Source organism: Polypterus senegalus, chromosome 2 (genome assembly GCF_016835505.1).
Source record: "Polypterus senegalus isolate Bchr_013 chromosome 2, ASM1683550v1, whole genome shotgun sequence".
NCBI lineage: Eukaryota > Metazoa > Chordata > Cladistia > Polypteriformes > Polypteridae > Polypterus > Polypterus senegalus.
This window is the reverse complement of record NC_053155.1, coordinates 62,600,406-62,619,096: the sequence shown is the minus strand read 5'-3', so window position 1 is coordinate 62,619,096 and position 18,691 is coordinate 62,600,406. Positions and strand designations below refer to the sequence as shown.

General features: G+C 35.9%; 1 protein-coding gene across 2 annotated transcripts in view; it reads right to left on the bottom strand.

Annotated features, from left to right (window-relative positions):
• The window catches only part of dop1b (DOP1 leucine zipper like protein B), a 212,261-nt gene that overhangs the window by 75,509 nt on the left and 118,061 nt on the right, over positions 1–18,691 (bottom strand). For both annotated transcript variants that reach the window (XM_039743847.1, XM_039743848.1), the window contains exons 19-24: positions 14,646–14,836; positions 12,996–14,559; positions 11,947–12,058; positions 6,324–6,518; positions 4,719–4,844; positions 1,612–1,746 (exon numbers count right to left, since the gene is read on the bottom strand). In XM_039743847.1, coding sequence (XP_039599781.1) covers positions 1,612–1,746; positions 4,719–4,844; positions 6,324–6,518; positions 11,947–12,058; positions 12,996–14,559; positions 14,646–14,836 — 2,323 coding nt within the window. The remainder of the gene's footprint in view (positions 1–1,611; positions 1,747–4,718; positions 4,845–6,323; positions 6,519–11,946; positions 12,059–12,995; positions 14,560–14,645; positions 14,837–18,691) is intronic.

Sequence of the window (18,691 nt, the reverse complement as noted above, 5' to 3'; positions counted from 1 at the left end):
AAAGATAAGGAGAGGGAGATGCACACGAGAGAAAAGAACCATCAGCTCAGTTATGATCACATGATGCTCAGCAGACAAAGTGTATCCACACTTATTTATCAGTGTTATTTGTTAGGAAAATTGATTTTTATGTTGATATTTTTGAGGGTGTGAAACCAATTAACTGGATTTCCATTATTTTCAATGGGGAAGTTTTGTTCTAGATACAAGAAATTCGCTATACAAGCTCAGTGCTGGAACAAATTAAACTCGTATCTAGAGGTTCCACTGTACTGTAATTGATTCCCCCTAGGATAAATACAGGATACCTCCGGATGATAAAAAAAAAAAAAATAATAACACTGGTGCAAATGGAGTTACGCTTCAGATGTCCATCTCCCGTAACGGATGAGACCATTAATTCCCCTGACATTTCAATTAAAAGAGGTAATCACGGCGGTTTAATTACAAGTGTTAATTGCAAGGATAGTTAGGCTGAAAAAATACTACACTTTTCCTGCAACCAACCATCAATAAACATAAATGTTGCGTTAGGACTTTTAAACCAAAAGTTTAACACCATCTGTAACAAAATAGACACAAAAAAAGAATGAAAGACATTATCTTTTTGTCTGTTCACATCAAACAGCTACCCCAAGACACGTAATAAACAATGCCTATATAGGAGACACCACAAACCTCAACAAACAAACAGTCGACTCCAACTCGGTCGCCCCACCGCATGTATGTATGTATATATATATATATATATATATAGCTGTGCATGACACATCAACAGACCCCTGGGGTTTACCCTCTAATGGGATATGAGGAGTAAAAGTTAATCCTTTCACAAAACTTTTAAAAAAATGGGGATTGGTAATACAGTATAGGCAGGTACAGAGTCCGTCCATCCATCCATCACACTATATGCTAACTACAGGGTCATGGGGGTCTGCTGGAGCCAATCCCAGCCAACACAGAGCACAAGGCAGGAAACAAACCCCTGGCAAGACACCAGCCCACTGCAGGGCACACACACACACACCCACACACCAAACACACACTAGGGACAATTTAGAATCGCCAATGCACCTACCCTGCATGTCTTTGGACTGTGGGAGGAAACCGGAGTACCCGGAGGAAACCCACGCAGACACGGGGAGAACATGCAAACTCCATGCAGGGAGGACCCGGGAAGCAAACCCGGGTCTCCTAACTGCGAGGCAGCAGCGCTACCCACTGCGCCACCGTGCCGCCCAGGTACAGAGTCATTCAATAGTATTTGAAGGTTTATGAACACAAATATGGTAACATTTTTGATATAGGATTCTTTATTAGTGGTCCTATATCTCTAAGAACCACTCCCAGATGGTTAAAAATTATAAATTTCAAACATAAATATGTGGGGTATCATCTTAGACTACTTCAAGGTTAGTAATTATGAATATGATATTATTTTTGATTTTGAACAACCCAAATTATGGCAGCTAACATTTATTCAGACTTTTTAACTTGATTTTTAAACAATACTTATCTGAATGTATAACATTTGTAACATAATAACAAACTTTAACAATAATTCAGTAAAAAAAACATTAATAAATAAAAAGAGCAGTCTCTGCAACATACCTGTTCTAATTTCATTTGGGCTGGTTTTTTAACAACTTCTCTAATTAACTGCAGAATACTGTCCATCCTCAGTGAGCTGAGTGATTTCATGAGTTCTACAATTGTCAGTTGTGACTCGCTAGGTGCAAGCAGAATCTATATTCATTTTGAAGACAAAAAAATAAAATTACATTTGTGAATGAGGGCACTATATAATTTGACCGTTCCCCCTGTATTTGTTTGGGCATTTTTCTGGATGCTTTTGTTTCTCTCTTCTTTCCAAAGACATGAGAAATAGGTAACTGCTAATGATAAACTGGCCACAAATAAATGAGCATGCTTTTCAATGTACTGGTGATGCATTCAGGACTGGTTCCTGCCCAGCAGTGCTGGGGATAAGCTCTGGGTCTAATGAGTATAAACAAGATTAACAGTTTGAGAAAGAAATCAAATAAATTCAAAAAGGTGAGGTAGAATTTTTGTAGAAACATTAAAATAATGAATATGGGATTAAGGCTGTGTACATGGCACTGTGGTGGCTCTACTTATTAATGCCCCCAGAGATTTGGGTTTGATTTTCTATCCTATCACAGAGGGAAAAAGAGTTTGCTAATTCTCTCTCTGACCTGGTAGGTTTTGCTCCCACTACTCTGCCTTTATTCCCCATCCCAAAGAGGTGCTAGTTAGATTAAGTGGTGACAATACATCAGTCCAGGTTGAGAATATGTGGGATATTGAGTGAGTGAATTTCCTCTGACAACTAGATCCTTACTTATGTCCAGTGACCTTGGGACAGTCTCTGGCTTCCATGCTATAGTAGTGCACAAGGGTAGTTGACAATATGATATATAGATAGACCACAAACCTAACTTTGATGCCATAAAGGCAGACTAAAGTTACCTTTACATTTTATTAATCTCAGTTCATTTTTCTTCTGCATTTGCAAATTATCATCACAGTAAAACCAAGCTGTACCCAATCCTAGATTTTTCATTACCAGCAGTCAAAAAATACACTGAGCTGCCAAGACTTTTTAACAGAGTGATGGATAAAGGAAAGATCTTATCTGTTGATTCCAGACTGGATATTTAGGATTAAAAAATAATTTGACAAGAGCATTCACTAACAAAAAAATCAGGAGTGGTCTCCCCTAGACTTTCTCATGTACTGTACTCAGAAATGGGGATGGATATTTGAGGAGTAAAGCACAAGACAATGATTACATTTTTGTATTATGTACATTAAAGAACCATCAACAACAAATCAAATCACATTAATAATATTCTGAATAGTTATTATAAAAGTAAAGTTGAATCAATTGGACTCTGCAGCTGCATGAATAAAAGGTAAAGTACAACTACTGGTTAGTGGAAATAGCCCAAAAGTTGATAGAAATCAATACTTGTATGCAAAATTTGGTTGACCTAAGTGAAAGCATACTCATTTTATCGTGTTTACATACGCGCACACACACAATTCCAAAAATAGCATTTTTGGACTCCTGTCCGGTCCACTTGCTCTAAAACGTGGAGATTCATCAAAATCTCAAAATTTTATTTTTGGAGCATTCCATTACTTTCCATATACTTTGTATAGGAGAAAGTCAGGGAGGTCTAAAACGTTGAGATTCATAAACAATCTCGACATCGAATTTCTGGACGATTACAATACTTTCCCTATATTTCGTATACATGAAAGTAAAAAGACCAGATTAGAAAACCTTTTTGGTTAAATCTGTAAGAATGTGCTTTGCTCAACTGCTCTTATGTGACAAGGTGTCCTGTTAAAAAGTAACATGCTCTTAAAAAATGAAATGCAAAATGCACAGGCACAAGTGAAAATTGAGCTGTAAAGATTTAACAAAATGTATTTAAAAGAACTCTCAATAAAAAACAGATTAACTGACATTTTGTCACCATTGAAGTTATGTGGTTGTGACCACCAAGACCACACAACCCTAACCAAATGAAAAAAAAATAAAATAAAAATGACAAAAAAGTCATAACCAGCATTAAGTGTGCTTAATTGTCAGCAAATCTTCAAAGAATCAACATAAAAAATGTGCAAATACGTTACTTGTAATACATCTACTCATTTTCTTAATCTGTAATATCCAGTTAAGAATTGTAACATCCTTGATAGTGTACATGACTAGTTTAAGTACAAAAATAGTAGTATAGTGACTAATGCTGCTGTACTACAACTCCTTAAACATAGTTTGCATATTCTCTCAGTGTTTACAGGGCCTTTTCTCCTGTATCCCAAAGATGTGTAGTTAAGACTGGAGACTCTGTGTGAGTGAGAGGGCATGTTTGTATGTGTATGTCTTGTGAAGGTCTGGTGTCCAGGCCACAAATGGGTCCTGTGTAAAGTTCTGGAACCTGTCACTGAAATTGATTGAGGTGGTTTGGAAAAATAAAATGAACAGAAAATGAAACAAAATTTCCATGTTTAAGGAGCACATTAGGAAATCCATGCACAGAGGATATACTGTTGATGAACCCAGTATCATCAGTGGCTGCATTTCATTAAGTTTACGGATAAATCTACATGGTAAACACAAACTAAAACTTTTATCATTCCTGATAATGAATAACTGTCAAAATTAGACCCAATAACATGAAAAGGAAAAAGTACCTAAATAGAAAAAAATATCTCTACTGAAATACAGTGGTACCTCGGTATACATCCTTTACCCGTTCCAGATCCTTTGACTTATATCAAACAGGACGTATACCAAATGAATTTTTCCCATAAAAAATAAAGGGAAAATGATTAATCCGTTCCCATGAAAAAAAATCCTATTGTTATTGGCATATTATACATTGATGGGGTTGTATAAAATAATTTAAACACTGCTTAATACTAAAATACATAAATACAAAAGCAATTAGATGAAATAAATGAAAATATAATCTCACTTTACTTTTAATAATGTCTTTGTTTTTCACAATCGTAGATACCGTCGCTCTTGGCATATGGTATGCAGCAGCCATGTCCCCAATACGCATGCCAACTTCATACTTTTCAACAATCAATTAAAATTTACGCGAAAAAACACGAAATCACGTGAAAATTCACATAGAGTTAAAGCGCGGGTTTAAATAAGGAAAACTGGATGACTTTACCTTGCTTTTATTTCGATTCTTCCGACTTCCTCTGTTGTTCCATACAGTTGCAACTGATGCCATAAGGGCTAAGCCGTGTTGTACTGCGAGAGGATTCAAGAAATCAAGTATCTTCTGCCGGAGTATCTGAATAATGGAAAATGACAAAAACCAATATGAAAAACCGCTGAATAATTACTTAGAACATATGAATAAATCATTATATTCATCACTTATACCAGATGTACAGAAAAACAAAACCTTCATAAGAATTTGAAATATATTTAAAGGACTGAAAAAGCAGAATGTGGTGTATGTAAAGATGATAATGAATAGGGGCTAGACAAATGTGGAAAAAAATTATCCTACTAAGCTTCCTATCTAGTCCTTTATCCATTCTTCACTTTAATAAATACTCTGTACTTTATGACAATGGGCGAGTGTAAGTTGAGTTTCTTCTCTTTTTACATTTGGTAAAGCAGTGGCAACAGGCTTAGATGTACCTATTGGACTCCATGTAATCAGTGAAATTATCATTTATGGGCAATTCAACAGACATTCACACAAATTGGCTGACTTTCAACACGGGTGTATTGATCTTTCTCTACATTTTAATTTTTTTCAGGTTCATATAACACTATGACTTTTTGATAAGCAAACACCAATGTGAACTCATCCACATAACTCAGGTTACAGAAATGACATTCATTTTTCATTTAATAAATGATTGCAAATTCAAATTTTCCTTTTTTTCATCACCTTTATATAAAGATACTGTTTAAATGAAGATCAAATCTGGATATGGCCACATATATTAGAAAAGAAGCAATCATTTCAGGGAGCATATTTACTTTTTTGCATAACTCAGACAGACAGACAGAGAAACAGAATGGCAGAAAGATAGTTAAGAAGAATAGTTAGCTTAAGAATGCTTGATATTTGTATGATATTAGGGAAAAGGCAACTGTTAATTGTAAAAATACATTCATGTTGACCTGTAAATGCTAAAGTACTGGAACGTGTTAATAGGTCACTTAGACAGAATGTATTAGGCAGAGTGTAAAGGCTTGGGAGATATGCAGTATTATTTGAAGGATATGATCACATTTTAAGAAATATATGCTGTGTAGCTAGTTAAGAATTTTTAAGGAAATGTGTGCATAATAGCTTTGTTTATATATTTTGTTTATTGTAAACATCTGTTTTCTTTAAGTAAGAAATTTTAAATCAAATATATCAAGTTATACTTCAGACACAAAGTTAAAAGATAAACAGGCAAAAAAGCACAAGCATCAGTAACAACCAAAAAGTGCAACAAACTTTAAATATAATTAAATAAGTAAATAAATCAATAAGACCAGCAATAAGCACAATACTAGATGACTACTAAAATTAAGTACACTCTTATTTATATTTCCCCACTCTTATCATCAGATGGCAGCTATACAATTTGTTTTACAAAACTACACACATGACATATAATCAGTCTTTATCTGAAAAGTCAGAGCTGTTAGTTAACATTGCTTAACCACAAATGTGTTTTTTTAAATTTTACTGAAAATATTCCCTTTAAAAAGTGTATGTCTAACTTGGAGTTCATCATATTATTTGAAATGTTATTCTTACTTTGGTTGTTTTAAAGTATACTGAAGATGAGGATCCTTTGTTGATGCCTAGAGAAATATCTGTGAGCTTCTTTTGAGATTCCTCTTTCCTAATGACACCCCAGAGCAGTGACATAGAATTCATGATCTTGGGCAGTTCCTCCATGATGGAGTTCCTGGCATTACGAAGGCTGGCAGGGTCAATCTTTGAAGAAGGCTGAGAGAAAACAGAGGTTTAGAACATTCCTTTATGCAAATCTTCCTAAGGTTCCAATGATATCTAAATTTAATCAAGGTAATGATCCCAGCATACTTAATGGTTTGCCTGTCAATATTAGGGCGATTAAACTACTTTCAAAATTTATATAGAGACAGAATACACATTATTTTAGCAAAGAGTATTCTTGACAGTGTGGTTCATACTGATTTTTTTAGCAAACTGTTTAGCAAACTATGCCAAATGTTTGGACTGTTTGTAACTAAGTATTGTAAGTTTGCATTTATACATTTTTTAATGTAATACCTTTTTTAGGGGTTGGCTAAACTTTTTTTGAGATTCCTGAACATGTGAATTTCAAATATATCTTTACTGCACGTGCTAAAAATTATTTTAAACTAGTTGATTTACTTTACCATCTTGTGTTTACCACATCACCACTTCGGATGCCACTACTTTGAACACACTTTGAAGCTTCCCTGTGATAGCAATCGTTATGATTAACGATGTAATACTATTCATTGACAGGTAAGTGTATTCCTAAGTGGCTAATCACTATTAAAAAACTTTGCTTTATTTAACTTTTAAAAAGAGTCTAGATTCAAAAAACATTATCAGTACTGAATTACTTTTCTTCTATTCCACTTGTACTTGTCATAACCTTTTAATCTTATTCTGTACACATGGAAATATTACTATTACAAACCTACTACTCCTACACTAAAACTATGTACATATGTCTGCCCTGCAATATAATGGAGAAGAAGTAATGCTTAATTTCCCTTGGAATCTGAATGGACTCCCCTTTCTTGACCTTAGCTTAAAAAATGCATATTTAATGATCAATATTTAAAGTACAGTGGTACCTCGGTATACGTCTGCTTTGGAATAAGTCCAACTTGGTATACGTCCTGTTTGGACACAAAAAATTTTGCTTGGTATATGACCTTTGTTTGGAATACGACTCACGTGCTAACCTTGTTTACCTCTCTTGAGACAAAGCCACGACTGCCCACAAGCGTTAGTGCGCCAGTTGCTAGCATTCAGTGAACAACCCGCGCTATAACTCTCTGTGAACTTTCACGTGTGTGATATAGCGGGTCCACAGCTCCTGTCAAAGTCCAGCTTTAAAATAAATAATCACCGCGCTCGCAGCTTGGTGAGGGGGCATGGTGGTTATGTGGCTGAAGGTTGTCAGGGCGATTAGCGATGTGGGCGTTTCTCACCAAAGTGCACTTGTGAGGGACCGTCCGCATTCATGATTGTTCCTGGGGCTGCTTATCTTGATAAACAGAAGCGCGAGTCAGCTAGAAGGGGAGTAAAAAGAAAAAAAAGACGGGAGGTTGAGCGAGTGAGAGAGAGAGGGCTGCTTATCTTGATAAACAGAAGCGCGAGAGAGAGCGCGAGCGAGAGCGCGCATGGATAAAGTGGCTGAAGCAGGCAGAGCGAAGGTCAGCTACAAGAAGGGCGACTCCCCAGTTGGGAAGGAGGCACCGGGCTTCTTGTTTTTTTTAAAGAATGCTTCCTGCTTTTAACTTCGTTGTTTTTAAGAAGACTTTTTTCTATTGTTTTTAACCTTCACGTTTCACTTCTGATTTTGTTGATTATTTATTGGAACTTTGGAGACTGCACTTTAATTTGAACACATTGTTTTGTTAACTGTTTTAATAAAAGCACTTTGCACTTTTTCACCATCCCCTTGCTTTGTTGTTACCGATGAGGTTAGCAGTGAGGCACATTACCGACGGTGTAGGATTCAAGGGCTCCCCGGCAGCAAATGGGAGCATACAGCAAACCTGCATCGTCACAATGTAATTTTGTGTTTTTTTCATGTAAATTTGAATTGATTGTTGAAAAGTATGAAGGTGGCATGCGTATCCGGGACATGGCTGTTGCATACTGTTTGCCGAGAATGACGGTATCTACGATTGTGAAAAACAAAGATGTTATTAAAAAGTAAAGTGAGGTAAAATTTTCATTTATTTCATCTAATTGCTTTTGTATTTATGTATTTTAGTATTAAGCAGTGTTTAAATTATTTTATACAACCCCATCAATGTATAATATGCCAATAGCAATAGGATATTTTTTTTCATGGGAACGGATTAATCATTTTCCCATTATTTCTTATGGGATAAATTTGTTTTATTATACGTCCTGTTTGGTATAAGTCAAAGGGTCTGGAACGAATTAAGGACGTATACCGAGGTTCCACTGTATTTTAATTCATGAGTTTAATAATTCAATGATTTAAACGGTATCAAAAATAGAAGCCTTTATTATACTAAACAAAGTACACGAAAGATAAAATGCAAGTAAATAATACAAAATAAAGAAATCGAAAAAAAAACTGGTATTCACAATATGGATAGATTCTAACCCCTACCACCAGCCAGTTTCATTATACAGCAAAAAGTGTATTATTCAAACAAAAACAATTTTATGTCCGTTTATAAGAAATAAAATAAAGTCAAATAACCATTTTACTAGCTAGGTAGAGGGCATATACTACTTAATTTGCACAACAATAATTTGCATTTCTGGGACACGGCTGGTTTAATTTTCATGTGTGCCCCACTGACCTCTGAACCACCAGCACCAAAATCAAAAAGTGTGACAGAAAATTTTGTCAAATAAAGTGAAAAAGTGGCCCTAACAAATATTTGATTCAATAACTGGTTGATTCACAACTCTTCAATGTAAGAGTTTACTTGAAGCTTTGTGTACCACTTTCTTAAAGAGCTCGATGGGGATGGCATCATATGCATGCCAACATCCCAGCACATTACGAGCATTGGCATTGTAGCCATCAACATGGTGTCTATTGCAAGTCTCCTTGCACACAAAATGGTGCCATGGGGTGTCACCAAACACAAAATATATCAAAACAAAACTAAAACATAATCATTTGATGGATAATAATTAAATTTAACCATATAGATTTCCAAAGTGACTTACAACTGAGCCCTCCTCCCAAGGTATAAACTTTAGGCACACTTCTCAGTGCAGGGAAAAAAGCACAGAAGGGGTCATTTGCCAGTCCCTTGCCAACATCCAACATGCATCTGATTTGTAGCCTTTCCAACGGAACAGCTAATGACTATAAAATCCAAATATTTGGAATGTAGCTCATGTTATATTTTATATACCATATCTTCATTGATGCTACCAACAGGAGGGCAATGAGGAAGAATAGAATGTAGGGAATGCATACTGGAAGAAACAGGCTTTAATCAAGATGCATGAAAAGGAACTTAGTAAATTCAAGTTGTAGAAAACAAGAATAACATTTTCAGGATGGTATATAGCTTATTGTATGCTGCTGCAATCTCAGGTAGATGTCTCACAGTGCAGACCATGCCTTCTGCCCCAATCTAAAACTGGGCAACTCTGTGTCATCAACAAGAGTATGATTTTGCAGAGGTTCTTGGCTTTAACACATTTTTTTGCCAGTTCAGTTTCTCTTAAATGTTTTGAACATTCAGATATTTAGTATGGTTTGATACCGAAGAAGTGGTTGAGTCAATATTAAACAGCCAAACAGATATTCAAAAAGAGACATTCCTGAAGCCTTAGTCATGAACACATTCCTAGAAAACTTTCCTAGATGAAGCAATTTCCTTCAATTGGACTGAGAAGAGTTACCTGAACACCATACATATTTATCCTGATTCTAATTAATGCATTGGAGTTGGATCAAAATATGAGACAAATTACCTGAAATAAATGACCTGTAAAACTAACAAACTCTTAAATGAATACATGCCTTTACATAATAAGCATTTTTGGGGGAATAAAATGCATACATTTACAAAAATTTATCAACTATCACTAAAATTTTACTCAATTCTCTGTAATCTCTATAAGAATTAAGGATACAGTGTGGCATAGCAGTTAAAGCTCTGGCCTTCAAACTCTACTATTTGGCTCAAATCCTGCTACTGACACTGTGTAACCATGAGCAAGTCATATCACCTGACTGTGTTCCAAATGGAAAAACAAAAGAAATGTAACCAATTGTAACTCAAACATTGTATGTCACTTTGGATAAAGGTGTCAGCCAAATGAACAAATTTAAATGGATACAATCCTTATTGTCAACAAAAAAATAACTGGGTCCAAAAATTATGTACAAGTATAATAAGGTCTAGTAAATCCATAGGCTAGATTCTCTTTAAAATAATTCTACAGGGAACTGGATTCAAGGTACAGAAGGACACACATTCTCCCCTTTAGCAAATGAGCACCATGAAACAATACAACAGTACAGTTATTCTTACTATAAAGTGAGATCTCTAGAAACTTTGGTTCATTAAAAACATCCTTATTATCTTCATAACGAGGTGCTAATGACTCAAATACAAAACAATTAATGAATGCATGACTGATCATAAACAATTTTTAAAGAAAAAGATTTTCCAAGATACTAATTCTCCAGTAACCTGACAAATCCTTGGGTTGTTTTTTAATCACTGGAACCTAAAGATTACTTGTGCAATACAACTTTCAAAAACAAATTATCTTATTTTTTATTCAAGTAAACCACAAGTACACAGTTATCTCTACAGTAATACTTTCAACAAAACCTCTCCGTTGTGATAAGAATGATGTTGTACACATGTGGGCACCAGATCACATATTTGCAACAGGGCCGTTGTCAAAAACACCACACTGTTTCCTTGAAAATGAAATGACACCACAACAGTATTACCAAACAATGCAAAAATAACAAAACATAATTAATATTTCATGGGTAACAAAATAAAATATGAAAATTTGCAAAATGATTTAAAACAGGTGACAGGTCATCATGATGCATATTGACTCATACATCCCAATCTGGGATAACCAATTAGTTTAACATTCATGTCTTTGTAATGGAGAAGAAAAAACATCTGAAAAGAAAAAAACATTTTGGGAGTTTCTAAAGAAGCTTCAAATAACTGCCCATCTATTTACTTTTTTCAGCCAACCCAGTGCCCACTCATGTACATACTAACACTTACTAATATAGGGACATGTGACTAAAGAAGAATAAACTAGGTAGACATTTAAAAAATTCAATAGGAGCCTTTTCCCCATCAATTTCTTCACATGAAGCTAGATGATCAGTCTAAATTTGCCTGGGGCAACTGGTGGAATTACATTTTGAGCATAAGACTTTTTGTTTTTTTTACTGTGCACAGCATTCATCTTCAAAACTGAAAATATCTTCCGTGTTGTTATTTGCTCCATTCCCGGTCTGTTTTAATTATAAATAAGGTAAGCAGTATGTAGTTTTGTATATCAATGTATTCATAGTAACTATTAGTTTTGTATTGATATAAAAATAATCTTCATGTAGGCACTTCCCACCAAAATGAAAATAAGAGATACAACTAAGATTGCCAAGAATTAGTTTTAAAAAGAAGCGCCATTTGCAATTTACCTTTCTCTGTAAACTTGCATTCTCTAAAAGACAGAAATGAGTAATTGTAGTAAGACCCTCTAGCAGTGTCAAAGGATAATCTGGTGCAATATTTTCTTTCCTTCCAGATGAGCTACAAAAAATAAATAAAATCAATCAATCAATATCTATCACAAAAACACTACATCAACAAATTTTAATAATGTGCTTTTAATTAGTACAGACTTAAATAATGCTGTGCTTTTATTTAGGACTTTGCTATGGGACAGGGTTCTAAAGGCACATTTATTTTACTAAATAATAAAGAATTGTCAATTGGAACATAACCATAATATAAGGAAATACAGAGAGAGCTAATGTGGTAATGGAAGAAACCAAATGGTGTCAGATTCCTCAGGTTAAAGACATTTAAACAGGTAGTTAGCTGAAATAATGTACAACTTAAATTGCCTTTATATTTATTCTCATTTTCAGGGTCTATGTGTTGAACACCAGTGTTTTCATAGAAGCCACCCACTGAATATGTAGTTGGAACATTTCAAAAAAGAATCTATAACATATTATACTAAGATATAATACAGGGAAAAACAAAACATTTCAAAGTACACAACCTGCAGCTGCTTTTTAAAAGCATACCAAATATATCTCAATAAGTATAAAAACACTGTGCCACCCAAATTTTCTTTTACTGAATACAAATTACACTTAAAATATGAACCATGAATTGCCACATTTTAAACATTATGCCCTAATATTAAAAAATAAAAACTTGCAATATTCAGGTTTGTTTTAATGTTACTACAAGATCAAAGGCAATTAAGACTTTCATGCCTGTATAACTTCCAACAATTCCAACAATTAAATGATGTGAATGTTTGGCTAATTGTTCTCTTTAAACTGACCAGTGGGTGTGAACTTAGATGAATTCTCTACTGCTGATTGTGGAGCACTGGTTATAAAACACTAGTTCACAACAGGGTCAGGCAGCGGTGTTAATGTTAACAACACATTACAAACATTTATCCTATTTTTAAAACACTATACCATATAAACATTTCTTAAAATAGTACCTTGATAAATTCAAATATTCATTTTGATATTGTTTTACTAAGTCATCCAAATTCTTGCAGATTTGAGAGATGAAGGGAGCCACAGTCATTCCAAGGGATTTCCCTAAATATGGTAGTGAAGAGGTAACCAAGCTGACCCATGGCGGGTGCATTCCATAACCATACTGAGGCTGAAGAGCCCTCATTACTGCTGACACAAAAATCCCTTGTGAGGTTATTGGATGTGATTTCACATACTGTAGGGCATTGATGGATTGCTGGAATTGAAGAATACTTTGCCACTCTCTACTCAAAGGGGAGGATCCATCTTTTTCCTCAGCACATGATCCTCCTAAGTGGTACTCCAAAACAATCAGGACCTGCAGTAGTTTTAGCAGCTCAATCTGAAGAGGATGTTCACTCCAGATCTGATCCTGGCCAAAGTTGATGAGACTTTCTTCTGATAAGCCATCTTCTAAGAGGTCATTATTTCTTTCATGTGTAACACCCTTCTGGTTAATGTACATAGAAGCTGAAAGAGAAAGGAGCACATACTCCTGCACTTCACAATGAGATAGCAAGTTTCGAATCAAGTCCTGATTTTTCACATCCTGAGATTTGGCAACAGAGACTAGCTGACGCATAAGTCGTATTAGCACCCCTACACTTTTCACCTGAACATCTCTGTTGCCCAAGAGGTCTTTGTGTCCAATTACCAAATAACATGGGTAGTATGACCGCAGAAAGCTTAAGCAGAGGTAGGTAAAAAGCTCAATAAGTAGTGAATAGGGATATGAGACTGGTGACTGAGCTTCCAACTGCCCATAAAAATTACGCCCAAGCAGTGCTTCCTGGTGCCTTGCAAGTAAGTTATAAATTAGGTTCAAGTGAGCTGTAGAACTTGTGTCCAGAGCTGTAGTAGAGATGGCCTCTACAAACTCCTTTGGGTTTGTCTTGAGAACTGATTCTAAAACTGAAAAGGCATAAAGAACTTTTTTAGAGTCATATGGTTCAAAATACAACAGCACATGCTTGAACATAGAATTGATCATCTCTCTCTTCTCCTTTTGTTGCTTCAAAAGCTTTGCACGGGCCATAGCTTCCAGCTCTGTGTCTTCCTCATCACTTGAAAATGACTCTGAAGCCTGAGTTTTCTCAGAATCTGCCCTATAAACAGGGCTGATTTCATTCACAGTTCTTTTTAAGAAAACTTTGCTACTTCCATCTTCTTCATCAACACTGCTCTCTGAGAGTGGATGCTGTAAGTAAGGAGCAGAAGCAGAACTTGTGTTGTCTGAAGATGGGTGGCCCATACTGGTGTCTGCCGATTCTGTATGCTCACTTTCCTCTTCATTTTCTTCATTCTTTTCCATTTGTGATCTTGCTGTACATTTTCTTTGCTGAAGTGGTGTGCCAATGTTTATGGTTTCTGGAATACTTTCGACTTCTGTCCAGAGAGCTTCCCTGTCCACTGTTGTCATCCTGATTAAAATACTGTCCTCTGACAAGCTTGAATCATCATCACATGGACTCTCCAGCTTTTTATAAAAAGTTTCATGTTTGCTGTTCAGGATCTTTAAATTTCCTTAGCAAAAACATAAGCAAAAGAATTACTTAAGAAGATGAAAGCAACACAGCATCTAAACTTTACTCATTAAAGGAGAAACTCACCTACTGTTAAATTTTGTTTTACACACTGAATGGAAGAGCGTTGAGTTCCAGGATGAAGCAGCAGAAGTAGCACTGGCTCTAGGATTCGTACCACATCGTTAAGAGAAAAGGCACGAACTAGCCAGCCCTGTGCTGTGGCACTAATGGCACCATCTTGACAATTGAGGCTCTCAAGAACTACGAACAGGGACCTGGAAATCATTGCATAAAACAGCAGGGTTAAATGAATAACGTTTTTTTAATCAGTGTAGTATGAGGGACAGCACAAAAATGAGAAAATATCTGCTTCATCACCTATGCAGGAGCTAGTGTATAGTACTATACATAATTTCTTCTTATTCAGCATTTCCTCAATTTTCATAAACAATCTGCTGCTACTCACTTAAAGTATCAAATGTTCTGGGAAATGCTTAACACTAGAATCCCAGAAGCCTACAAAAAAAACTTGTAATCCCAGGCCACCTTAAATTCCATTGCAACTCTCTTCATCAGCGTGTTTTATTTTGAAAATGTGTCAATCAGCGCAAGCATCCAGGTATCTCATCCCAAACTACCCCCCCCCGATCGAGTTGACGCGCACTACATCAAGCCCGCGTGCTATTGTGGTTTCGCCTGCATGCCTCAATAAGTCACCCTCTCCTCGCTCTTACTTTTTTACCGTTCATCTAACGATTACACTGAGTATGGCTTTACCAAAACAATCATTGATGGCGAATAAAGTATCCATTATTCATAAAGCTTCAATTGGTGATCTGTCTTTCTGCGTTAACCGCATATTTTTTCATACGTCTCAAACTAAGGGGATGCGAGGGTAAAATGAATCGGGAAGCCCTGATATATATGTATGTGTGTGTAAATATATGTATGTATATATATATATATATGGAAATAGTTTTACTGTGAAATAATGCAAAGAGTACGCGACACGTGTTTCGCCCTAATTTTGGGGTCATCAGGCGTACATACTCAGTGCACCCTCTCGAATCGAACCTCGGCTAGAGGAAGCCTCTACCATTAGCCACGGCGTGGTTTGTCTATATGAGAGTATGTAGATCGGGTATATATATATATATATATATATATATATATATATATATATATATATATATATATATATATATATATATATATATATATATATATATATATATATATATATATATATATATATATATTTATATTAATATATATATATATATATAATATATATATACTAGCAGAATACCAAGGCGCAGCGAGAAGTAGTGTGTTGAAGAAGGTACGAAAAGAAAAGGAAAAATTTTAAAAATAACGTAACATGGTTGTTAATGTAATTGTTTTGTCATTGATATGAGTGTTGTTCTCATATCTATCTATCTATATATATCTCTATCTATCTATATATATATATATCTCTATCTATCTATATATATATATATGAGTGTCGCTGTGATATATATATATATATAGCAAAATACCCGCGCTTCACAGCGATGTCATGTGTTAAAGAAGTTATGAAAAGAAAAGGAAACATTTAAAAATAATGTAACATGATTGTCAAAGTAATTGTTTTGTGTATTTGGCGGCAGCGCCACGAAGTTGTTTTCGGCAGCTGCATCAGAAAATGTACCGCGACGTCTGACACGCCTCCTTTTTACTGTTTTCTCACTATATACACACACACACACACACACACACACACATACATATATATATATATATATACACACACACATATATACACATACATATCTTCATATCTACATATCTATATATATATATATATATATATATATACATACCTATCTACATCATATATACACACACATACATACATACATAAACACACACAAATTATATATATGTATGTATGTATATGTGTGTGTGTGTGGGTATATATATACACATACATATACTTTTGTGTATGTTTGTATGTGTCTATATGTGTGTGTATAGGTTTGGTCACTGAGTGCAAGGGAAAAATAATAAATTATAGTCTATAAGTTATTAAACAGTAAAACATTAACGCGTTTTAAGAAGTACAGGTACATTGAAATTACATTTTCTATGTGAACGTTCAAATTTGTGCCTCTGGTAATGTGCCTTACCGGCATTTAAAGAAAATTAGTTTTGTGTCCTCTGCAGTGTTAAGAGAGAAAGGTTTTGGTTTGGGATAAAAGGAAAAAAGGTGTAAAGAAAGTAAAGTTGCCTTTTTCTTTTATATAGTATAGAGAGATGTGTTCGCGACGTTATGATCGCTTTTGGGACAGTCGTGGTGGGTCTTGTGTAGACTGGTGAGACGTCCCGCCATTAATCGACTGTGATGGCACTGTCAGCCCTCCACTCCTGTGCGTCTTCATAATCCGAGCTGAGGATCTCATAATCGTATACGTGCAAAAGAAAGTGTGAATCGCCTTAATATTATTTTGCCGTGGTGTAGAAAAGGGGTCCCGTGTTTGCACTTGTCTGGGCTATAGCGCAGGGGGAGGATGAAAAAAATTAAAAGTGCTCACTTTGACTTAAGGCAGAAGCGCAGTCAGCGTCTCAAAGGCGGCACAGCTATGCGCGCTGGCTGCTCGACTTTTGCTGGGCAGGAGACCCCAGTTTTGCAGACACGTTCATGATATCAAAAGTCTCAGCGCTCTTTGGAGATCATTCATATATATATTGTAGCGTTCTGTTCTTTATTGTAGAGTTCTGTTTTGCAGTTTGTGTTCTGTGATTTGCATCCCTCTCAGTTATTTATTCTGTTGTCCCTGTTATTTCTCATGGACTGTAATAGAGTGGAAAGTAAAGGAGGTTCCGGAGGGATGGGGTGGAGCCGAGGCGGGGGGGGAGTGCTGGGTTGGAAGGAGGAGGGTGGAGACAGGAGAGAGGTTCGGTCATGTCGCTCTCGCTGTGAGATTGTTTTTTTTTGAGTTCTGCCTGTTCGGCGTGGTTGCAGCCAACAGCAACCGTTTTTTTATTAATAAAGAAGGGACTAACCAAGTGACCGTCTCGGATCGTCATTACGTCTGGGAAGACGCTACAATATATAGCAAAATACCCGCGCCTCGCAGCGGAGAAGTAGTGTGTTAAAGAAGTAATGAAAAAGAAAAGGAAACATTTTAATAATAACGTAACATGATTGACATTGTCATGAGTGTTGCTGTCATATATATGCCTGCCTAAATAAGTCACCCTCGCTTTGCTCTTACTTTTTTACCGTTCATTTAATCATGGCTAGTGGCGGAAAAATTATAAAATTGAAGGAGGATGGCTTTACCAAAGCAATTATTGATGGCGAATCTATTATTCATAAAGCTTGAATTGGTGATCTGTTTTTCTGTGTTAACCTCATATTTTTTCATAGTTCTCAAACTAAGGTGGTGCGAGGGTAAAATGAATCGGGATGCGCTGATCAATGTAATCGGTGTACCAGGAAATCATGCATTGACAAAAGCTCCCTTTGCTTGTAATGCAAAGTGTGATTAAATGCATTATTTTTAGCGCTTATGGAGCACATGCATCGAAGCTTCTCAGCTGTGCTTGTGCTAAGAAAAGGAAAGATTTTAAAAATAACGTAACACGATTGTCAATGTAACCTTTTGTAAGTAGTGCCTGGAAGATTCAGTGTGTAGAAACTCTAGAGATAGCGTGTGTATTAATTTGTGGATTTTTCTGTGAGTATTTGGTGGCAGTCTGACGAAGTTGCTTCGGAAGACAGCGTTAGCCGTGCAGCTCAGCTCAGAGCGAAATGAGGTGGGAGGGGAGATGATGACGTGACTCCCCCACCCGCCTTAACTGTCAATCCCCACAAACACAGTCTCGAATTTGCATAAGCACACCCTTCACCTACAATTTTAACTTAGTTACAAAGTGATCAAAACTCTCGTTTATATCCTGCGTCCTCTCATTAAACTTGTATCCCGCATTACCTGTGGGCATGTGAAACGCCAGCGTAGCCTGTCTATGAACTTAATTTAAAGTTTAGGTTTACACCTTGCTTTCTTTCCGAGGTAGCAGCACTCATGAATATGGTAGTATATGTCACTCGCTCGCTTCTTATTGTTTCGCTGCCTTCTCAA